The following is a 24938-nucleotide window of genomic DNA, read 5'->3' on the forward strand; positions in this document are numbered from 1 at the left end:
GAAACTGTAAGCACGAAGCTTAGTGAGCTCCCCCAAACTACCACATACCATACAATAACATATAAACACATATTGGGCCTTGCCCACTGCATCGGACCGAAGTCCGAAACTGCATCGGACCGAAGTCCGGAACTGACTGGGACCCCGTCCCCTGCATCAGACCGAAGTATGGAACTAACTGCGTCGGACCGAAGTCCGGAACTGACTGGGATCCAGTCCCTTGCATCGGACCGAAGTCCGGAACTAACTGCATCGGACCGAAGTTCAGAACTGACTGAGACCCTGTCCCCTGCATTAGACCAAAGTCCGGAAACTGACTGAACATAGCATAAACATATCAACTAGCATGAACACATACACTGCATACTGCATCGGACCAGAGTCCGGAACACATAACACAAAACATGCACAAAGACATCAAGCACTCTAACTACTGCATTGGACCGAGGTCCGGAACTAACTGAACATAGCATAACATAATCATAACATATAATATGAACACATATGCTGCATACTGCATCAGACCATAGTCCGGAACACATAACTCATACCATGTATGTATCACAAAGACACCAAACATTATGAACTACTGCATCAGACTGTAGTCCGGAACTACTGCTAACTAAACGGGTCGACATTGTGGTTGTAGACCCGTTCCTACTGGAAGGAAACTCACCTCACACTGTTGAAGTCCCGTAGACTCGACCCTAGCTGCTAGATGACAGATTCCCGATCTGTCAACATCAAAATAACACCCAATTAATAATTGGGTTCCACTACATAACTATAATTTCATACTTTGGATAATTACTACATTACCCCAAGCTTGGCTTACCCAAGCCTAAGGTCCAAACCATAGGCCCAAAGTCAACTAGGGATCAAAGCCCAACATATGGCCTAATTTTCCAAATTGGGCCCAATCCTTCAGTGGCCTTACCCTAAAGCCCAACTAAATATTCTAGTCCATAATCATTTTTGGATAGCCCATTATTGGCCAAATCACCAATTACCCAAATGAAAAGTCCAACTCAAGGCCCATGTGACATTAGGGTTTCACATGAAATGACAATTAGGGTTAAGTGTTTCTCACTTAACCCATTAAGGGCTTAACCCACTAAGGACTTAATCCATTAAGTCCATTATTGCTTAGATTAATTTCTGCCAATGATTATTACTTAATATTTCACTTATTAAATAATTCTCGTGTGCGTCCTGATAATTTATCAAATATTAGGATTTTCTCAATTAGCCCATTAAGGACTTGGTCCATTAAGTCCTTTACTCTACTAGATAAATGGCATGGAATAATTTGGGCTTCATTTACAATCCAATCGCAATGGCCCACAAGTGGCCCAATAAGTCTAAGGCCCAATACTCGTAATTAGGGTTTTCCACCCAAACATGGCCCAATAGGCCCAAAACCAATCTCTAAGCCCATTAGGGTTTGCTAACGGGGCACCACCCACTACCAACTCGGGTAGTGGTGGTCAATGGCGGCTCACAGCGGCGGCCACCACCTTACGATGGTGGTTTGAGTTTCTTTTCATTAATCTTTTGGAAATTACAATTACAATGCTTTACTCAAGGATAAACACACACTAACTAACTAACACACACACAACCACACTATGGTGGCCGGCGGTGGCTCGTGGCGGCAGCCACCACCTCACGGTGGTGGCAGTAGTTGATCTTGATTTTCCGGCCAACAAACCCAATCACACATCACCAAAATAACACTCATACGCCCTAGCTGATTACAAAACAACCCTAGCCACCCACTTGGTGGCACACTGCGATGGCAACCATCACCTCATGGTGGTGGCAGTGGTATCTTTTGGCTTCCAATCATGTAGCAACACAGCACACGAACTTGAAGCATAAATGCACCCAAACAAACCCACGTGAAACATGAACTCGACCCCTCTCGAGTGGCAAACGGTGACCGGAGCAGCCACGCATTGCCCAGGCGGTGGCATCGGACCTGTGACGACGCAACAGGAAATGAGGGAGGTAGCAGCGGCCTTGTCGTCGTCGGCAGAGGAATAATAACGAAACCGAAGAAAAAAAGCGGCAGAGAAGGAGCAGCAACAACGCTCGTCATGGCGGCGGATGTGGGCTCTAATGGCCGGAGATGGTGGCTATGATCCGCCTCCTAACGCTACCGACTGAAAAACAGCGTCACGCTATGGTCTCCGTCTTCGACAGTGACGAGAAGGCACCATGGTTCGTCGGTGATTTGGCTGATCGGAGAAGCGAGGAGGTAGGGTGGTGATAAAGCAGTGGCGGAAGGGAGAGATGGCGCATGCGGTAGCTTCTTGTGGTAGCGACTGGACAATGGAGGAAGGAAAAGTGACGGCTGAGCATAAATTAGGGTTAGGGTACTCAGCTTTTATTCATGAAGCGGGAAAGAATGAGCACCGGGTCTTAACCCGTGTCCCATCCAAACATTCAACCATTATGCCAATACTAGTCCTTCCTCCCAAATCTTTTTCAATTTAACTCCATAATTTACCCCTTTAGCCCCTTACAATAAAATTCATTACAATTTAGGTACAATAATTACCAAACATACCCTTGCTTCTAAAATTCTTCTCAAAATAATTCCGTAACTTACTAAACAGCCCCCAACTACCAAAATTCTTCACCAATTAGTCTGAGACTTACATTTATTAATAATTTTTTTTTAAATAAACGGGGCGTTACAGTTACCTTGAGATGAGATAATGGGTCTGCTTTCTTGAAAGTAATTAGGACAGGTGCTAGTTGATTGTTGTAGGAACCAAGGGAAGTGAATTAGTAAGAGCAACTTTTGTTGTGTCTGATGTATCCTGACTATGAGAATGATGCTTCTTATAATTATGGGTAATGCTTGCGATGAATTGTGTGCTGGGAATTAGGCGAGGTGTGTGGTAGTTCATTTTTTTCTAGATGGAGAATTGGTGTCATGAGTGGAAAAAAATTATTGTTTGTGCATCTGCATGAGATTCTAATATTATAGGCGGTTATGATTGGAAGGTTTTCGAGGTTTCCATCTGAGATCTGAGATAACTTGTGTTCGCTTAGTCCTTATCTGGAATACCGGTTTGAGATGTGGTATGTCTGCAACATCATTTGATGGTAGTTCGAACCCTAAGTAGGGGGAATCGGCTATTATGGTTGAAGGATCATTGCTATGTTTGAGTTTATGATTTCAAAAGAATGGGTCTTAGGGATTTGCGATTTGGGTATGCAGAACTTTTTTTCAGGAATTTGGTCAGGACGAAGGTGCCTAGCAAGTTATCATTAGATGTATGTGTTCAGGAATGCAAGAGTCTTATTTGCGGCAAGAAGATGTTGGATAAAGAAGTTTGTTGTAACAATGGTTCCTTTCAGAATGTCTCCGAATTGATCAAGAGACACTGGGATGCTCAGGATGAGCATCGAGTGCTAAGGGAATTCCTAAACTCGTTGTATAGATTGCTATCCCTGTTCTATGGTGGGTAGTATGGATTGGTAATTCTGCTTCAGAGTTTGGTGTGTTTAGTCTCACAAGGGTTTTGTGCAAGTAGTGTATTAGGTTATTGGGTTAATTGTCAATGAATTCTCGATTGTTGGTCTTTTCGTTCATCATCAAAAAAGGAGGTTCTTCGAAAGTTTTAAGCTGTGTCAGTTGAAGTTCAATGGATGCGTCAACCTATCGTCAAGTTCAGTATGCTTTATATTTTATTTAGTTTCTGGGTATGTTTACCCTTAGTTGTGGTGTGGAATTTTGGTGCATAGCAGACCCAGGTTTTAGCAACCTTTATAGATCACCTTGGGAGTTTTCTCGAACTAGTTATGTATTGGTGGAATCAGTTCGGTTTCAATCGAGGTGTGGGATCTTGTATAGACCGTTCATGCGGATGTTTCTGTCAACGATTGAGGTTCGTCTAGTTTTGCGTTGATATCAGTACGTGCTATGAAAAGAATTGTGCATGATGGAAGGGTATGGTATATGTTGTGTTCGGATAACAATTGCGATTGATGTTGTTTGGTTCCCTGCAAGTCGGTGGACATATGGTTGGGTATCTTTAGGTCCTTGTGGTGTTGGTCGCGAGTCTTCAGTCTATGGATGTGATGGCGTCAATATCGGTTTAGTACCATAAGCTTATCGTTAAGTGGAAAACATGTGTCACGACGGCTTATCTGAGAGATTTAACGGCTTGAGGTGAGTTTCCTCACTATGTTTAGCGGGTCGAAGGCACCAATGTCGATCCATGGTTTGTAATGTTTAGGATGCTAGTTGTTTGCGTGGCTCTTGCATGCGTTATGTGTTTATATCATTACCGAACGAGGCCTGGTGATTTTATTGTATGTTATTTATCTTTGTGATTTTTATGCATGTGTTATATGTTATATGTATATCGGGCGGGGCCCGTTGCCAAGCGAGGCCTGATGATTGACATATCTTTTTACTGAGCGGGGATCGATGTCGGATGGGGCCCAATGGCGGGCGGGGCCCATTATATGTTTTATATGTATGGTATGTTGTATTTTGGGAAGTCACTAAATTTTGTCCTTACAGTTTTCACTTTATGTTTCAGGTACTTCTGCTTCGAAGGACAGGAGTCCAGGATGATTGTAGTGCACATACCACATTGTTCTGCATTTTATATTACTATGATGTATTTGGATGTTATCGATACTCTTTGATTCACCATGGTTTCTATGATATTGTTTTGGATAATGGTTTTATTAATTTAAAAATCAAAATTTTTAGTCTTAATTTGTGGGACGTTACATAGAAAAGGCAACTTTGTTCTTTGACAAAGGATTGCGCGGGTCTATCGAGGATATGGTAGTATGTGACATCCTCAATTTCACGGCCAGAAAAGACCGGTTTGTTTATGCTTTGTTTTTAAAATCAGAGTAATCTTTTAAAGAAAACAGTTGCGAAATTTGTTCCCAAAACAAAATATGATGAAAATTATCAAAACATTTCTTTAAAGAAATGTATTTTCATTATATAACAAAATCTCGGGATGTCATGTTCAATACAGACCAAAAGCATAAACAGAACAAAATAGACCTTACAACAGTTATTCATAACTACTGGCCTATAATCCAAAATCTCTCGTCAAGTCGACCAACTTATACTCTTGTGTCATTACGTGTAATGCAAAGAAAACTGAGTGGGTCAGGCTTGGGAGCCTGGTGAGCATATAGGGTTTTCAACCCACAATAATATAATTATTATATTTAGTTATCAAACAATCAATTCAAATACCCACCCCCATTATCTCCATTTATTTCTTAAAGATTTATCCTAAGAACCAATTACCCTTCTCCCATTCATTCCTAAGGATTACCCTAAGGAACTGGCACAAGGTTTAGTGCTGCCAAGGTTCTTAGATTACCTCTGGTGAACACGCAATTCACAATAATTAATGAACACCTAGTTCAAGAACACCTAATGAACACTTAGTTCCAATATTACCCAATGAACACCTAGTTCACAAACACTTAATGAACACTTACTTCAAATATTCCTGATGAACACTAAGTTCAAATATCTAACGAACACTTAGTTCGAATATCCCTGGTGAACCCAATCACCTAAGGAACACAAAGTATGAAAGCTCTTAGTTCAAACAACGTGATAATAAAGTATATCTCGATCCTGCAAAATCACTAATATTATAAACACATATAAATTATATTTTCTAAAACAATATATCCCATCCCGTCGATCCCCCAGTACTGACCCTATACTATGATCTTACGAGATCTAGCCTAAGGAATCGATATGAACAACAAACTGACGAAGCTGCTTCGGAAATTCCCTGGCAACAAACGAGGATCAATAAAGACATCAAATGAAGGGAATGGATTAAGTTTCACCACGAACCTTCGTTCGTAAAAGAAAGAACCACATGACAGTTAAGTCAGGGGTAGTTATCTAGATAACAATGCCTAGGTGTGGTCCGACTATCATGAGGTATTATACCCCCAGACTCTACCTATCCAAGCATCAAACTTTGCCTAGCAGTGGCCTGAATACATGAGGTATTTCATCCCCAGACGCACCCTATCCAACAATATAACACCAGACATACCTAACACTGATCTATTACCGACGCACTTTATTAGGCAGTCTACGAAGTTCCCTTAATTACTTCGTGAAAGAAAACGCTGACATATGAAGCTCGGTCGATCACTTCATAAAAGAAACGCTGACTCCAAAGCTCTCTCAAAATAAAAGTATGGGGAAATACTACTAGAGTACTCCCGTAACCGACACACAAAATTGTCAAAAAGACTTTGTACATGATAGTACTTCTGGCACATTATAGTACTCTGGTATGCGAAAGACTCGTACCCGAGAACATAATAGTACCCTGGCACAAGCAACACCCAAGACACAGAGCTTTAAAAAGGACTTCGTACATAAAATGTACTTCTATACGTAGGACATACTCCACCGATCGTCAATATCGCAACACACGTACTCTTAATAAGAGACTACCCAATGTCCAAACCTAATTGAACTAAACATCCCATTTAAGTCTTAACCCATCACTAGGCAAACCTATAATACTTATAATCAATTTCCGATACTATCTTCGTTTAGGAAAAAGCTAACTAGTGTATACTTAACACAAAGTTTTAAGTAATAATATCATATATATATATATATATATATATATATACACACACACACACACACACACATCTTAACACATATTGAACCATATCTGATTCGTACGTTGTATATCATCAAATATATCTAACGTGTATTTCAGACAATAACAAATACTTCACATACATATGTATATTTCATACTTTAATCAATTCTCGTATTAAAATCACGTTCCTAAAAGGGACTATACACATGATGCCTTATCAAATGAACACGTAATTCAAAAATAAATAATCCGTACTCCCAGATCTAAAACTAACCTCTTGATCTGATCCATACTCTCGGATCTAAAACTAACCTCTTGATCTGATCCATACTCTCGGATCTAAAACTAACCTCTTGATCTGATCTATACTCTCGGATCTAAAACTAACCTCCTGATCTGATCCATACATCCAGATCTAAAACAAGTTTATATCTTTATTCTTTTATCTCATGGTCCAACCCATATTTTATCACCTACCAACAACCTCATCTACTCATGTTCTACCCAACATATTTTTAGATACAAAATACATATATAGTTTAACTCATTAAAACTTATATAATTCATCCATTCCACAATCATCTCAAATAAACAACAATATATTATACACGTAGCACGTATTTCATAGAAAATACTTAATATTTATGTGTTAGAAGAAAGTGACCACACACTCACACATATAAAAAACAATATATAAACACACATCACGTAGTTCTTAGCAAATACTTAATATTTATGTGTTAGAAGAAAGTAACTATACACTCACTTGATTAGAAGATGATCGGACAACACTACGACTTGTAGAAGTAGTATTCTTCGGTAGATCTTCACAAAAACTGGGCTCCTCGCGGGCAGAGCTTCGGCTCGGGAATTTCACTTCTCAGGATATTCGGGGCTTCGGGACTTGCTTTGGGTCTCGGGAATGATACCGGGGCTTCGGGATAATTCTTGCACGAAAAAACGATGCAAAAACGCGAGAGAAAGAGAAGAAATGAGCAAAAGAATCGACTGCCCTCGACATCCTTTTTATAGGGGGCTGGAACTTTGATTTACGCTGGGCGTAAATTGAAATTACGTTGGGCGTACATAGAGTACGCTGGGCGTAATGTGGATTAGCTCGCTGACTCCCCCCATGGATAATATCGGTTATTTTATATTTAAAATAAATATCGAAAATATTTAATAAACTTTAAAAATTCATATCTTCCTCATACGAACTCCGTTTTCGACATTCTTTATATCCCCGCGTAGGTGAGACTACGCTCTACAACTTTCGTTTAGACTCCGTCGGCTAATTTTGACTTTATTTTTATTATATTATTTTAGTAGGCCGGAAAAGAAAAACTCCGTTATAAATTCATAACTTCTTCATCCGACGTCCGTTTCGCCTATCTTTTTATCGTTTCACTAAAATTGACGAGATCTTCGATTCTCGTTTAGATTGTTTCGGCTAAAAACCGATCAATCTCAAATCGAGTATTCGGGCTGCATACTGCTAAGCCGAAACTTAGAAAAATCATAACTTCCTCATACGAAGTCAGATTTGGACGTTCTTTTTATGCACGCTCGCGGTTTAACGAACTCTACAACTTTCGTTTAGATCGCTAAGGCTAAATATCGCTCTAACGTAAATTCACTGTTTACGTCGCGCTGTGTCGTGCCGGTTCTGTCGCCAAACTTCGACAAGTCATAACTTCTTCGTTATAACTCGGATTTCGGCGTTCTTTATATACACGGAAACCTTGTAACATATACTATAACTTAGTTAATATTATTCATTCTAAATAATATTTCATCAAAAATTCATTTTTGACGTCTATTGTCTCTAAATTGACTAGCCCGGATCTACGAGCGTTACATAGTATGTGGAGGTCGCTTCTTTGAAGACATCCAGCGGCGTCTGACTTCCTTACCTATTCGTTTCGGTGGTTTGGGTTTATACTCATCATACGAGGTTTCCTCCTACGCATTTGTAGCCTCGAGAACCCAATCTTGGACATTACAAGATCACATCTTACGTGACAGTGACATATGTGGTATGGACTCTGATTACTTATGTGCCTTGACTCGTCTTCGCGATACGATTCCAGGATTCGACTGTAGCGATTTCACTAATAAGGACACCGCCCCTTAAATCCCAAAAAGCATTGGCGTGTGTCATTTTTAGCAAAATCGTCAAAAATATGGAAGTCGACTTCGACATGACTGTTAGACAGAAAATAGTTTTTTAGTGTCTTCGTGCACCTCATGCTTAGGATTTTCTGCTAACTATCCCTATTGATGACCTCGGGTAACATATGTCTCTTGTGGAGTACTGAACTATCATTCATTATCGCCTCATGATTCCTTTATTCCCCATCAACGAGATATGCCCAGTTTGCCGCAAGGCATGTTTGGGCACTTTTAGGGAGCATGTGATTCATTGTAGAGAGCTCCCTAGTTTCAAGTACTGACATGATATGGTTAGGGATGTTCTCTTTGATGCTTGTCAGCGTGCTGGTATTTTTGTGAAGAAAGAAGCGTCGCTGCGTCGGTGAACTTTTTGACGGACCCGCAGGATGGAAGGTCCATACTCAGGCCGACTGACATTTTTGGTCTTTGGATGGGTAGGAGGGAAGCACGCCTGTGTGGATTTTACTGGGGTCTCTCCTCTCGTCGGTTTGAGGAATGGAGGTTTCATAGCAGGGCATGTCGTTTTGAAAGCCACGACGTGCAAAGTGACAAAGCACGAGAATGCATGTTAGAAAATCAACATGTGTTTGTACCTTTTGCATTTGATGTATTTGGTTTTCTCGCACCAGAGTCAGTCAAGCTCCTCAACCGAGTTCAATGGGTCATGCATTTTAATGTTATATACCCTAGTTCCACATATGTTTTCAAAAGAATTAGTTTTGCCATCCAGAAAAGGCTAGCGACGCAGTTTGTTGCTCTTTTGTCTTCCATCGATATGTATTGAACTAAATATTTAATATATAAATTACAAACTCCTTTCACTAAACATGGAAAAAAACTTACAACTTGATGTTGATTAACACATTAATGGTGAAATTAACTTTATATTTTTAAACATGAACTGCAATTCTTATTGATATAATCCATAAAAATTAGAAATAAAACATAAAAAAAAATCATGATCATGTATAACAAAAGACATAAATATCACAAAAAATATCAAGGGTGCCATGATGCTCTGTCTGATTCAAGAGGAATAAATGAAGCTGTGATATTCAATGAGATTTCATTGCTTCTTGACTTCTTGTGATACTGATGTTCGGTTTTTAATTATATAAAAGTAATTTTGAGATTCCACTATATAACAAAAATAAAAAATAGGATTAGTTGGGTTAAAATTTAAAATCCTCTAAGACCATGTGCAATACTGTCCATGACAATGGTCGTTGAGAGCTTCCATATCAACCACCACGAGTCATCCCTATTCCATAGAGTACTCTTCACAATGAAGAAGAGAAGAAAGAAGAGAGAGTGATGGAGAAGAAGAATAAGAAGGCTAGGTTTGAGAGAGAAGAAGAAGGATGAAGTCTGATTCATCGTTTTCATTCATGGAAGACACAACAATGGTCCACGACCACGACCCACAACGAGACACCGAAATAGTGTGCACGGTCATGGTTAATGACCATCTAGACCATGAAGCTAGTAATGGGTATTGGAAATGCCTTAATATTGCTCTTGCTTAAGATGGATCACATAATAAGAATTATTTTTAATCGCAACTCTTAACAACCAATTTCAACCCACCAAAGAACCTGACCATTGTTTATAACAAATAAAAATAAAATCTAAATAATTTTTTTTTTCCATGCCGATGAAAAACGGGTAAACCCTCGTTCTACGCAGCCTTAAACCCTTTAAACGCCCCCAACAGAATCTAGGGCACCTTTAATCCCCAAGGCAGATTTCATCTCTCTTCCCACTAAATTCAAATTGTATTTGTCTGTTGATGATAACTGCTTGAAGGTTGTAGTGATTTTGGAACGAAGATGAAGAATCTGAAGCTGTCATGGGAACTGTCATCTAACCTCCAGTTACAGTCAGAAAATGAAGTGATTCGCTGCACCGCTTTCGATATCGAACAAAATCGGTTCTTCTTTGCGTCTTCTGCTAACTTCATTTATACCACTCATCTTCCATCTTCTCAGGTAAGTGAGAAATTTCTACTCTTTAGGACAAGTCTTTCCAGTTGTTCGTTATGTGTGAATACAATTAAAGTGTATAGACTCTAAAAACTGTTGAGAAGATAGTTAGCTACGGAAATGAATTCATCCAGGGGTTCTGCAAGATGATTTGTTCTGTTTCCAGACGTTGTAGATGGAATACTTCGATGAACACTCGGTTAAATCTCGATTCTAATAAAATGAAAACATTGAAGTTAGGAGTTACATAGTAATGCCAGTAGGTTTGACACTAACTGTCAGTTTATGTGGGGAACCTCGTGTTCTCAGATCTTGTTTCGGGTTACTATAGACATTGAGTATCAAATGCTACATATAACACATGAATTATGTACAAATCTATGTTCTCTTTTCCATCGATGCAAAATAGAACAATCAATCTTCTTTACCAACTCTAAAATGTTATGAAATATTGCAGATCGAAGAATCATGGGGCAAACCATCATCAAATCCACTGGTTGAGGCCATTGATCTAGATCCTGACGACTCTATTACTTCCTTGGAGTATCTCATGGAGAAAGAAGCACTCATTATTGGAACTTCAAGTGGGGTGTTATTACTATATAATGTGGATGATAATGTAACAGAAGTTGTTGGCAAAGTGGAAGGTGGAGTTAAGTCCCTCTCACCAAGTCCAGATGGAGATTTGCTTTGTATAATCACTGGTTTAGCCCAAATGCTGGTTATGACTCATGACTGGGACTTGTTATATGAGATAACACTCGAGGATCCTATTGAAGATGCTGACACACGTAAGGATTCCTTACCATATTTTCTTGAATTAATCCTTTTTGCAACATATGACTTGATAGATTATTAAAACATCTAAAGTCAGTCTCAGGTGATCGGATCCTTGATTCAGAATGCTCTGCCACCTGGCGAGGTGATGGGAAATTCTTTGCTACAATAACCTCAAGCAACAATTCTTCACATAAGAAGCTTAAAATCTGGGAAAGGGAAACGGGTAACTTGCATTCTGTTTCAGAACCCAAGTCTTTCATGGGAGAAATTGTGGAATGGATGCCATCTGGCGCCAAAATTGCCACTGTTTGTGATCAGAAAGAAGAAAACAAGTCCCCATCTATAGTTTTCTTTGAAAGAAATGGGTTAAAAAGAAGTTCATTCAGTGTAAACAGTGGAATAGACTCCATGACAACTGTCAAGAATCTAAAATGGAACTGTAATTCTGATCTTCTTGCAGCCATTGTTAGAAAGGAATCCCATGACTCCATCAAGATATGGTCTTTTAGCAACAATCATTGGTACTTAAAACAAGAAATTAGTCATTCAAGGCATGATGGGGTTAAATTCATGTGGGACCCAGTAAACCCTCTTCGGTTAATATCTTGGAATCTGAAAGGCATGATCATGGTTTACAATTTCATCTGGATTACAGCAGTTACTGATAATTCAGTAGCCTTAGTTATTGATGGATCAAAGATTCTAGTAACACCACTTTCCATATCCCTATTTCCTCCCCCTATGTGTCTCTTTGAGCTTGAATTCCCTTCTTCTGTTAGAGAAATGGCATTTTGGTCTTTTAAGAATCGTTTGGCAGCATCTTTATCAGATGGGAGTTTGTCTGTAGTGGAGCTTCCTGACATTGACACGTGGCAAGATCTTGAAGGGAAAGTCTTTCGTGTTGAGTTGACCATTCTTGAAAATCCTACACCCTTTCTTCATCTAACATGGTTGGATTCACATGTGCTTCTTGGTGTAGCTCCTAATGGCAACCTTTTGGAACTTGAAATTATGTGCTCTGAGGATCATATTCATGGTTCAGTGGCATGCTCAGGTTGGGATGCTAAAAATAGCAACATATTTTCTCTTGAGAGAAATGTGATTGCCATTGCTTCTAACCCTGTTAAAAAACGTTCAGCATTTATTCAGTTAAATGGTGGGAATGTTTTTGAGTACACATCAGGTTTGTCTCTTCAGGAGAACAACCATTTGCGGTTTTCCCAATCTTGCCCCTGGATGAGTGTGGCCTCAATTGGAGATTTTGGGGTATTGGAGTCTTTTTTGTTATTCGGGCTTGATAACAACAGTAAGCTGCATGTGAATCAAAATGTTATATCTAACAACTGTCACAGCTTCTCGTTGTACTCAAATTCCCAAAATCAAGAGATGACACATTTGATCCTTTTGACCAAACAAGACTTTTTATTCGTTATTGACATTCGTGATATTGTTCTTGGTCAAACGGAAGTCAAATATGGGAACTTTGTACCTGTTATTACCAGAAGAAAAGATGAAGAAGGAAAGAAGTTTATACAAATATGGGAAAAGGGTTCCAAGATCTTAGGAGTTGTTCATGGAGATGAATCTTCTGTTATAATACAAACAACCCGTGGAAACTTAGAAAGCATTTATCCAAGAAAATTGGTGTTGGAATCGATTGTGAATGCTTTGGTCCAAGACCGTTTTAGGGATTCCCTACACATGGTAAGGCGACACAGGATTGACTTTAATGTTATTGTTGACCATGGAGGCTGGGAGAATTTTGTAAAATTGGCAACCGAGTTTGTCATCCAGGCAGACAATTTAAACTACATTACCGAATTTGTCTGTTCATTAAAGAACGAAAATGTCATGGAGACTTTATACAAAAGCTACATAACAAATGAGGCAAATGCTAAGGAATCAAGAAATGTCGATAGCAATAACAAGGTCAATTCCGTCCTTTTGGCTATCAGAAAAGCTCTAGAGTCCAAAGTACCAGAAACCCCAGAAAGAGAGCTTTGCATTTTAACAACTTTGGCAAAAAGTGATCCACCATTTCTTGAAGAAGCTTTGGAGCGGGTCAAAAAGATCCGTGAGATGGAACTATCAGATTCCACCGACCCAAAAAGACAAAACTACCCCTCTTCTGAAGAATCTTTAAAACATCTGTTATGGCTATCAGAAAGCGAGTCCCTTTTCGAAGCTGCTTTAGGTCTTTATGACTTAAACCTTGCAGCTATTGTTGCATTAAACTCACAACAAGACCCAAAGGAATTCTTACCCTTTCTTCAAGAACTAGAACTCTTGCCAGGTGGCATAATGAGATACAAAATCGACCTCAGACTTCAAAGACACGAAAAGGCACTCCAACACATTTTTCATGCAGGCGATTCTTACTTTCAAGATTTTATTAATCTCATAATAAACAACCCTCAACTTTTTCCTCATGCACTTCAATTAGTAACAGACCCCATTAAAAGAAACCAAGTTCTTGAAGCATGGGGAGATTATTTAACAAATATAAAATCATTCGAAGATGCTGCAACAACATATCTATGTTGCTGTAATCTACAAAAAGCTTTGAAAGCCTACCGGGCTTCTTACAACTGGACTGGGGTACTTACTGTTGCGGGGCTTTTAAAACTAAAAAAAGATGAGATTACCCTTTTGGCAAACGAACTGTGTGAAGAGCTTCAAACGATTGGGAAACCGAGTGAGGCTGCGAAAATCGCGTTGGATTATATTGGAGATTTTAAAAGTGGGATAAATTTGTTGATTAGTGCAAGGGAATGGGAGGAGGCTTTGAGAGTTGCTTTGATGGATAGGAGGGAGGAGTTGGTTGCTGATGTGGCGACCGGAGCGGTTGACTGTGCCGCCACGTTGGTGGCTGAGTATGAAGAAGGGGCGGAGAAAGTGGGGAAGTATTTGGCACGGTATTTGGCGGTCCGGCAGCGGCGGTTGGTGCTTGCCGCCAAGATTCAGGCGGAGGAGCGGTCGGTGAATGAATTGGATGATGATGCTGTTTCGGAAGCTAGTAGCAGTTTTAGTGGAATGAGTGCTTACACCACCGGGTATGAACTATCTGTTTGCTTTTTTACTTATTTGCCCTTCTTTCCAACTCATCTCATGTTAAAATTGATGAATGTTGTGAAATTAGTTTTTTGGAATGCAGGGGTAAAATGGTCATTTCGTTTCATTCAGACAGATTATTCAGTCTAGAAAACACTTTATCCAGCCACTTTTTCATAAAAAACTTTATGGAGGAAAAAAAAAAGAAACATCCCCTTAATCAAATATAATAGAGTAAATTACATTTTTGGTCCCTGTGGTATACTGGTTGTTTTGGATCTGGTCCTGAAAGATATTTTTGTTGCTTTTTTGATCCATCTGGTACCATTTTGTCAAGGTTTAGGTCTGTAGGTGACAGATGTGTAAAAATGACCAATTTGTCCTCACTTTTTGCATCCTAAACATTCTGATCCATGTCCAGGTCAAGAAAAGATTCCGCTGCTTCCATGATTTCGAGTAGCACTAGCAAAAGAGGGCAAAGACGCCAAAAGAAAAAGGGAAAAATCCGTGCTGGCAGGTACTTTGTATTCAACTTTTTTGAGTAAATTACATTTTTAGTCCCTGATTATAGCTGTTTTTTGCAATTTCGGTCCCTGTGTATCAACTGATTTTTGCAAATTTGGTCCCAAAAGTACAGAGCACATATCTGGAACAAGGACCAAAAAGTGTTATAAAAGCCTCAAATAAGGACCAAAGTTGCAAGAGAAAAAACTCTTTTCTCTTTTTAATAATTTATATTTTCTTGTTGTGTCCCAATTTAAAAATAAAAAAATAAAATAAAATTGTGTTACATGGTATGCAGTCCTGATGAGGAAATGGCATTAGTGGAACATCTAAAAGGCATGTCCCTGACAGCTGGAGCAGCACGTGAGCTTAAATCTTTGTTGGGTTGTCTTGTAATGATTGGAAAAGAAGATGTTGCAAGAAAATTACAACGTGTTGCTGAAAACTTTCAGTTATCACAAACAGCAGCTGTAAAAATAGCTTCAGATGCAATGACGTGTGAGAGTGTGGATGAACATACGTTTGTTTTGGAGGTTTATTTGAAGAAATTAAGGAAGGATTTGTTGCAGTCCGAGGAGTTCTCTTGGCAGTCCAAGGTTTTTGTTGCTCCTTAGGAAGTAACGGTTGTTAGTTTTTGGATTTCATTTTTTTTCTTTTGAATAATTGAATTTTGGTCGAACTTATATTGGCTAGATGCGGTTATTTTTATGTATTATTTTTTATTGGCGAATTTTGTTAACATTTGTGATTGTTGTTGATGTATAAGATTTATTTAAATGGTTGTTTTGCTACGCACATGATATGTTTTATGTTTATAACTAGGCTGCACACTTAAACATTGCAAATGCTATGAAATAAAATAGCTATACACTTTTGAATCGATATTATGGAATTATTAACATATTGATCGGAAACAAAATTATGGGTGTGAAATTGTTTTATTGGTTAATGTAAGGATTAATATTTTATGTGGATAAAATTAGTTAAATTCTGAATTTTAGTTATGTTTTATAATGAGATAAATGTTGAAGTTGGTGATTTATGATGTTAGAGTAAACCATACAATATATAAGGTATCATGTTTTGCCTTGGGATTTTATGTGTTTTTGCTGTGTATTAAGAATAAGAATTGATTAAACCACTAACATTTTACAAAGTTTTAAGTAGAAGGATGAAAGTAACATTTAAAAAAACAAAGAGAGGGTGGAAAATGCATTTTACTAAGTAGATAAAAGAAAATCATAGGGATAATGACTTAAAAAGGTAATATATTTTTCGATTTTTACACATTTAGTCATTGAATTTTTTTTGTCCACATTTACCCCTTCAACTTGTTAACTTGTACACATTTAGTTCTTATGACCCGTTACTCAGGTTAACATTTTCGATTTGTACACATTTAGTCATTGAGTTTTTTTGTCCACATTTACCCCTTCACCTTGTTAAATTGTACACATTTAGTCCTTATGACCGACTACTGCGGGTTAGCCAGTAAAAATGACTTAGCATGGTAATATATTTCTCATTTTGTACCCATTTAGTCCTTAATATTTTTGTACACATTTAGTCCTTAATATTTTTTTTTGTTGCAAAATAAGTCATTTTTGTTTTTGTATTCATTCAGTACTTATGATTGATTTCTTAAGGTTTTCTCACGACATCTTATGTGGGATAGCCATATGGTGGTGTGATAGGTTGAGGTGGGCTTGTTATATGTTGTAGGCCAATATACTTGGTGCGGGCCGACTATAAGTTGTAGGCACGGAGACTCGAGAAGAGCGGTTGGGTTAAGGCGACATGCCAACAAACACTGAGTATTCCTGTTCGATGACTGATTGGACCTGTTGCATGTTGACATTCCAGTCCGATGACTGATTGGCCCAAGTATTCCAATTTGATGATTGTGGGTCCGTTATGCATGATAATACGTTTGTTGTATCAGACATTTTGGGGGAAACTCACTAAACTGTATGTTTACCTAGTTTTTTATGTTTTCGGGTTCTATTGTTGGTCGTGGGAATGAGAATGCATGACTGTACACACTCATCAACAATATTGAGGATTCCGCGTTTCTTATATTACTCTGATTTTCGATAAATGTATTTTGGAATAAACGTTTTTTGTTAATAATGTATTTATAAATAAGGAGTTTTGCCTTATTTAAAAATGAAAATTTTTGGTTGTGAAAAATGAGACGTTACACATAAACATAAACAACCCCACACACTTCATTAATGACTGTCTCACGTAAGATGTCGTGAGAAAAACCTAAGGAAAACATTCATAAGTACTGAATGTGTACAAAAACAAAAATGACTTACTTTGAAACAAAAAAATATCAAGGGCTAAATGTGTACAAAAATATTAATGACTAAATGTGTACAAAATGAGAAATATATTACCCTATTAAGTCATTTTTTTCCGCTAACCTAGAGTAACCGATCATTAGAACTGAATGTGTACAGTTTAACAAGTTGAAGGGGTAAATGTGGACGAAAAAAATTCAATGACCAAATGTGTACAAATCAAAAAATATATTACCCTTTTAAGTCATTATCCCAAAATCATATTATATATATAGTACGGGGGACAAGAGATAAACACAAAAGTCGAAAAAACAAAAGGTTAAAAGTGATACTTTTACAAAGTTGAAGGTAGAGGAGGTGAAAGTAATAGTTTTGATTTTACAAAAAAGAGGGCTGTAAATGATTGATCATACAAAGTTACGAGTCAATCTTGAAATTAGAGCTAATTATTAAGCTTATACCTTATGCATGTCCAGAAGCACCCTTAGCTAAGTGACTTTGTCTCACAGAGACAAAGTTATATATATATATATATATATATATATATATATATATATATATATATATATATATATATATATATATATATATATATATATATATATATATATATATATATGAATAAAAAATTATGGATTCAAACTTTTGTAGAAATTTAAAGTTCAAACCAATGTTGTAAAACTCGCCGAGTTGGCTGATTACTCCTTTGAGTACTCCCTACTCGCCTCCTTACTGAGGCAAGTTACAGAATCCCGAGTACTCCCTGATTAGCCCCTTACTGAACCGAGTAGTGTTGTAAACGCGGTCAACTCGGTGATTGATATGTATAATATAATTAATGATTTATTATTTAACATATACATGTGATTATTACTACATATATATCTTAAATTTTTAGTAATTATTCACGAAATGAGACCATTATGTGTTTTTTTAGCTTTTGTGTATTCAGATGTATCTAATTTTGTTATTGATGGAACATCGAACTCCGGCGAGTCTTCTAGTCTTCTGCTACGGCGGAGATCTGACATCACAGTGCAAACCCGTTAGAGCCGCCCCAGGGACTGTGCCCCGGGAGCGGGCTCCGACGGTCAAGTTAGATCAGCTAGAAGATCTGAGATGGTCCTCCATAGCTGGAGAGAACCATCTTGGTGCTGGTGGTGGCTGACGGCGGCGGGTGGCGGCTGAGCCACCCGGCCGGAGTATAGTGACAGCTGAGCCATGGGGAAGTCTAGTGGTGGCTGAACCACTTGGAGGAGAGTCCTCTTCTAGTAGGAGGTATTGTTCATTATATAGGGGACAATTAGGTCAGGCCTTGGGCCAAGCCCCATTCAGGCCCAACTAGTAAGGAGTTGGGCAAGGCTGCCCGGAGGCCCCGGGCGGGGCTGGTGGGCGCGCCCCAGGCAGGGCTGGGGGCGCGCACCAGGAGAGGATGGCAAGGGAGCGCCTGGTCGAGCCGGCAGGAGAGTCCCCAACAGGGCTGGCAAGGGAGTCCCCAGCAAGGCTGGCAAGGGAGCGCCATGCAAGGCTGGCAGGAGCGCGCCAGGCCAGGCTAGCGCGCTAGAGTAGTCTAGGCCACGCCAGTGGACCATAGCTCATCAAGTCCCCCTAGTCTGATGGTATTGGTACGCGACCAATGACATCGGACTGGACTAAGCCGTATAAACCAACAGGAGAGTCCCCAGCGAGGCTAGCAAGGGAGTCCCCGGCAGGACTGGCAGGAGCACGCCAGGCCAGGCTGGCGCGCTGGAGCAGTCTAGGCCATGCTAATGGACCATATATCATCAAGTCCCCCCCAGTATGGTGTTATTGGTATGAGGCCAATGACATCGGACTAGACATAGTCATATAAACTGTGCGTCGTCAAGTCCCCCTAGTCTGATGCGATTGGGTTGCTGACAATCGGATCGGACTAGATAAAGCACCAAATACATTAAAGAGTAAAAGAAATGACCGAACCTCACCCACGAGAGCCGTGGGGTTATGCGATGAGCCAAACGCTGCTTGAGCTGACTTGATACTCCTTCATTGAGAGGAGTGCAAGCCGGTCAGTGAGATGCAACGTAACTGTTGCTGCGATCATGTGGACCGAGGCTGCTAAAGGGTGTCACGCGACACTAATGTCGGTGGAATATCGGATCGGGGTAGCTAAGAAGTGTAAGCTTGCCATTCAGTCCCTGAGACTGTTATCCGACGTGATTGTTGTGGTAGCCATGTGAGATGGGATGTCACCAGTAACCATCTACATAGTCTGCATTGCGGCGTACCAACCCTATTCCCCCCCTTTCTTAGAGGAGGCGAGGAATAGATTCCGAGAGCTGGGCGACTAGGTTGCTAGCGAGGGTCACGTAGTAAGACTATTGTTGATAGCCAGACAACAGAATTCTTGAGGAACAGGTAGTGAGGCTATAGGTAGGAAACATGCAGTGAGACTGTTTCTAAGAGCCAGGTAGCAGAGATGCTGCAGGGTACGCGACAAGGCTACAGGTGGGGTTACACAGCGAGAGTGTTTCCAAGATCCAGGAAACAGAGATGCTGTGGGGTACGCGACGAGGCTACATGTAGGGTTACACAGCGGGACTGTTTCCGAGAGCCAGGAGACAGAGGTGCCGTGGGGTCGTAAGTAGTAGGGCCGCTGTCGGGATGACCTTCTTGCTGGAGAGTATCCTCACTATAGCAGGTTGTAATGTGGGTAACGCTCCATCGATCGTCCAAGCACAGGAGAATCATGATGGCTGTGAGAGAGGAAGCACCAAGGTCATGGTGTGGGAGAAGCTTGTGATGCGTGACTTAGGAGAATAGCTTGGGCTTAGCAGCCCATGATCATGGAGGTGTTACGCAGGAGAGCATTACGCGAGATGGATTGGGCTTGGCTTCCAGTGATCGTAGTCAAGTCACGCGGAAGGGCATCGTGTGGAATGGTCGCCATGTTGCTATACTGGAGTCGGGCTGAGAAGCCAGGCGACTCGAGGCAAGGGTATTGAACCTCGCATGCGGAGCTTGCCGCTATAATGGAGTCGGGCTGGGAAGCCAGACGACTCGAGGCGAGGGTGCTGAACCTCGCATGCGGAGCTTGCCGCTATAATGGAGTCGGGCTGAGAAGCCAGGCGACTCGAGGCGAGGGTACTGAACCTCGCATGTGGAGCTTGCCGCTATAATGGATTCGGGCTGAGAAGCCAGGCGACTCGAGGCGAGGGTACTGAACCTCGCATGCGGAGCTTGCCGCTATAATGGAGTCGGGCTGAGAAGCCAGGCGACTCGAAGCGGGGGTACTGAACCTCACATGCAGAGCTTGCCGCTATAATGGAGTCGGGCTGAGAAGCCAGGCGACTCGAGGCGAGGGTACTAAACCTCGCATGCGGAGCGTGCCGCTATAGTGGAGTCGGGCTGAGAATCCAGGCGACTCGAGGTGAGGGTACTGAACCTCGCATGCAGAGCTTACCGCTATAATGGAGTCGGGCTGAGAAGCCAGGCGACTCGAGGAGAGGGTACTGAACCTCGCATGCGGAGCGTGCCGCTATAGTGGAGTCGGGCTGAGAAGCCAGGCGACTCGGGGCGAGAGTACTGAACCTCACATGCGGAGCTTGCCGCTATAATGGAGTCGGGCTGAGAAGCCAGACGACTCGGGGCGAGGGTACTGAACCTCGTGTGATTGGGCGTAGCACCCTACAATCTATGTATCTAGCTCGTGTGACCAGTCTGGGTTAAAGCGGAATGGTACCTGATGCTTTGCTGCATCGCTAGTCGTACTAATAAATGATGCCTCGCTGTCTTGGCTATTTGCAGAGAGCTATGCGGCGGTGCTACTTAGAGTTTGATAGTGTAGCTACCGTCAAGTGGTGCGTAGCGAGACCGCCGTCGGGAACTGGCCAACAGGGCCGTTGAGGCCCGGGCAACGAGCTGCTAGCGATAGGTGAGTAACACGACTGTTGAGAGTTGGGCAACAATACTACCGGAGTCGGACCACGCGGCTACTCTTTCCATCCGGAATACCAACATCACCTCGGGGATACACCATCATTCATGGTGTCAGCTTTTTATGTACTTCAACTCTTCCCCTTGGTAATAAAAATCACTTCTACATAGTGTTGTACCAACACTATTCCCCCCCCCCCCCTTTTCTTAGAGGAGGCGGAGACGGATGTATAGCCGCTGAAAGGCGAGATACATAGCTATTGGAAAGAGCTAGGCGACCTGAGTACTAACCAAAACTGGTTGGCGCGACTACTAGTCCAACAACGTAACTATTGATGGCTAGGCCTTGCAGCTGCTGAGTTGGGTCGCATCACTACTGAGAGTCAGGCTGTGCAACCGCTGAGAGCCAGACAGCGCAACTGCTGAGGGCTAAGCAGCGAGACTAGCGAGGGCCGGTCAACATGAATGTGAGGGTTGATTATCGACTTCCCAGGGTTGGTCAACACGGCTACTGATGACCGCACAACGCAATTACTAATGGCTATCTCGAAACACTTCACAACTAGTAGTAGCAATGTACTACTCTTCTCCCTCCCCCATTTTTTTTGATGAGAGCGTCAAGCTGGTTGGAGCGCGTGAGCTTCAATTTTTTTTTAATATTTTTTTTAGAGGAGCGAACATATTCTGACGTGTATTTGCTAATTGATGACTTTTGTCTTGTAATATTGGTCTAATTTATTATTGTTGATAACCAATATAACAAGGAGCCCAACTTAAGTCATGCAACCCATTTATTCATTAAACGATCCAACTGCAAAATGATAATCCATGTTCGAGTTGTGGGCCCAACAATGAGGTAGCCCGCCCAATATGGGATTGTTGGAGTTGCTTGCGGAATTTGGGCTACTTTAATTGTTTTATAGGCAACCTAGATAAAATGTATGAGGAGCCCAAATTAATTGTTATAGCTCAAACACTACAATACAGCCCGTTAGGGTTTAGAAGTCGCAGGCCCGAATTCTACTTTGTGTATGAAATGCATCAAGTAAAAATGTCCCGATGCTCTTCACTTTCAAGCTTTGGTTTGAGAAAATACCCAGAAGGAGGAAATCGGCCACCGCTGAAGGAAATCGGGGCAATCATGCGGCTTCCGGCGATATTCTGCTAGTCGTGGGGTGGTGATCTCAACGATGATTGGCTGGCGATTTGAGATCGTCCGGTGATCAGAGCTCCTAGTAATTACTCACCAGGGTTCGACGGGTGCAGGGTAATTAATCAAGTATGGAGCTGACAATTTAACCGGTTAGGGTAGCGATGGTCAAGTGGTGTCGCTTGTATTGGAGGGAGATCGACAAGGTTGTGATCGTTGGCAGAGCGATTGGTGGTTGCTCGGTGGGTTTGGTTCTGTTGGCAGCGAAAAATCAAGAGTGGTGGGGCTGCGATTGCTATGGTGCTTCATTAGAACAAGCAATATCTCGAAAGTGCTTCGTCATTTGTTGGAGGAGATCAGAGCGGAGGCGGGTGGCGCGTTAGTTGTTATTTCTGGAGGTCTACGAGTAGTTTGGGTCCTGATGTGGCTTTGGTTCCCGATATGGGATTTGTTATTAGGGATGCCTCGTGATGATGGCCGGCAAGGCTGAAGCTTCGATTGCTGGTGACAAAACGAGAGGACCAGGGGGCCATCAATCATTATCTGGGGGCGCTGTTGGAAATGCTTCATCGGAGCCGAAGATGGTTGACTAGCTAGATATGACCGTCGATTGTCGGGGTTACTGCCGGCGATGGGTTGTTGCTCAATGCGTGCTGGTCTACGTTCGACTTCCGAGGGAGAGCTGGACCAAGGTGGACCCCATTGTAGGCCTTGTACTTTTCTTCCCATTGTTGAGTGTTGTATGAACTGTGTGGGGCCCATAAAGCGTATGTATGACAAAAAGATGAATGGAATAGGTTGTATAGCTAATTACTTCCCCTGCCCTTTTTGGTCGACAACGAGCATTTTGCTTTTTCTTTGTGTTGATGTGAAAAGGAGTCATCCTTTTGTATACTATCTCTTTTTTCTTTCCTTTTTCGTTGGTTACTTTTTGCATCACCCCTACACCTAATTTTTTTTCTTTTTTTTTTTCATTGAATGCATCGGTTCATCTCTACATTTTTTAAAAAAAAACCCCAAAGCATAAACAAGACATATGAGAGTCTTATGGCTTAAAGTATACACTGAGTACTTCCATCTCCCCTCATCTTTTTTTGAAGGTTTTATAAAATGTACAAATCATATAGCTGAATCTATAAATGGTTGTTACAGTGGGTAAGGGGTCTACACGAGAATGCACAGCAAGAGAAGAATTTCCAAATGATGTATGAACAAAAGATGAGTTAAAACTCACTGAAAACTTCCTTTCTTCTCTAACTTTCTGAAAAAAACCCAAGATGTAAACAAAAAACTGATCTGATGAGGTTTCTTCTCATAAACCCCCTCCCCTTTTCTTTTTTCTTTTCCTTTTGTTTACAACTTGTTCAACAGACTATCAAAATTTGAACAACAAACACATCTGAGAAATTTTTGCTTTCTTTTCTAAGCTTTTGAAGTTAAACACCAAAAGTATGAACAACGGGAAAGAATTTGATTTCTTTTTTTTTTTTTTAAATGAACAAACATCCCAGATTTGTTTACAAACAAATGTTGTTGGGATTAAGGCTATACACTAAAAATCTTAACTAAAAAACCATTTTCTAATAATATGAACTTGATAAAAGGATAAACTTGTAAAAATTTCCTTTCTCCCCAACTTACTGAATGGGTCACTGAAAGGAAAAACAAAACTGATCTAAAATGCCTTTGTAAACTCGAAAAATCTTTGAATGAACCAAAACTAGAACAGATCCAAAGATCTGGTCTAAGAAACAAAGCAAATCCATAGATCTGAACAAAAGCACTAAGTAGATCCAGAGATCTGAGCTAAAAACGAAGTAGATCTATGGATCTGAATGAAAACACATCAGACCAAGAGTTGTAAAAGATAACTAATCAGATTTGAACGGATCTGATCAAATGAGGGATAAGAATGGACATATCTGAGAAAACCTGATGTGGAACTCAACAGATCTGAACAGATCTAGGAAAAACGAGCTTGAAACCGAGGCTTTTGCTACTTGCTCGGGTCCGGGATGGCGCCAAATGATGGAACATCGAACTCCGGCGAGTCTTCTAGTCTTCTGTTGCGGCGGAGATCTGACATCACAGTGCAAACCCGTTAGAGCCGCCCAGGGACTGTGCCCCGAGAGCGGGCTCTGACGGTCAAGTTAGATCAGCTAGAAGATCTGAGATGGTCCTCCATAGCTGGAGAGAACCATCTTGGTGCTGGTGGTGGCTGACGGCGACGGGTGGCGGCTGAGCCACCCGGCCGGAGTATAGTGGCGGCTGAGCCATGGGGAAGTCTAGTGGTGGCTGAACCACTTGGAGGAGAGTCCTCTTCTAGGAGGAGGAGGTATTGTTCATTATATAGGGGATAATTAGGTCAGGCCTTGGGCCAAGCCCCATTCAGGCCCAACTAGTAAGGAGTTGGGCAAGGCCGCCCGGAGGCGCC

The 24938-nt window shown here is 41.0% G+C and overlaps 1 protein-coding gene across 3 annotated transcripts; it reads left to right on the forward strand.

Moving 5' to 3' along the window:
* Positions 1 to 10465: 10465 nt before the first annotated feature.
* Positions 10466 to 15928, forward strand: ABO1 (IKI3 family protein). 3 transcript variants are annotated; one of them, XM_079012664.1, is made up of 5 exons: positions 10466 to 10804; positions 11256 to 11589; positions 11679 to 14631; positions 15051 to 15146; positions 15432 to 15928. In XM_079012664.1, exons 1-5 carry the CDS (start codon positions 10646 to 10648, stop codon positions 15745 to 15747), a joined length of 3858 nt encoding a protein of 1285 aa, XP_078868790.1. In that variant the 5' UTR covers positions 10466 to 10645; the 3' UTR covers positions 15748 to 15928. The 3 variants fall into 3 exon arrangements, with proteins under 3 accessions (XP_078868790.1, XP_078868789.1, XP_078868791.1); XM_079012663.1 differs by having other exon boundaries at positions 10467 to 10804; positions 11673 to 14631; XM_079012665.1 differs by lacking the exon at positions 10466 to 10804 and having other exon boundaries at positions 11441 to 11589; positions 11669 to 14631.
* The last annotated feature ends 9010 nt before the right edge of the window (positions 15929 to 24938 follow it).

Source organism: Lactuca serriola, chromosome 8 (genome assembly GCF_051521515.1).
Source record: "Lactuca serriola cultivar US96UC23 chromosome 8, Lser_US96UC23_V15, whole genome shotgun sequence".
In the NCBI taxonomy this organism is placed as follows: domain Eukaryota; kingdom Viridiplantae; phylum Streptophyta; class Magnoliopsida; order Asterales; family Asteraceae; genus Lactuca; species Lactuca serriola.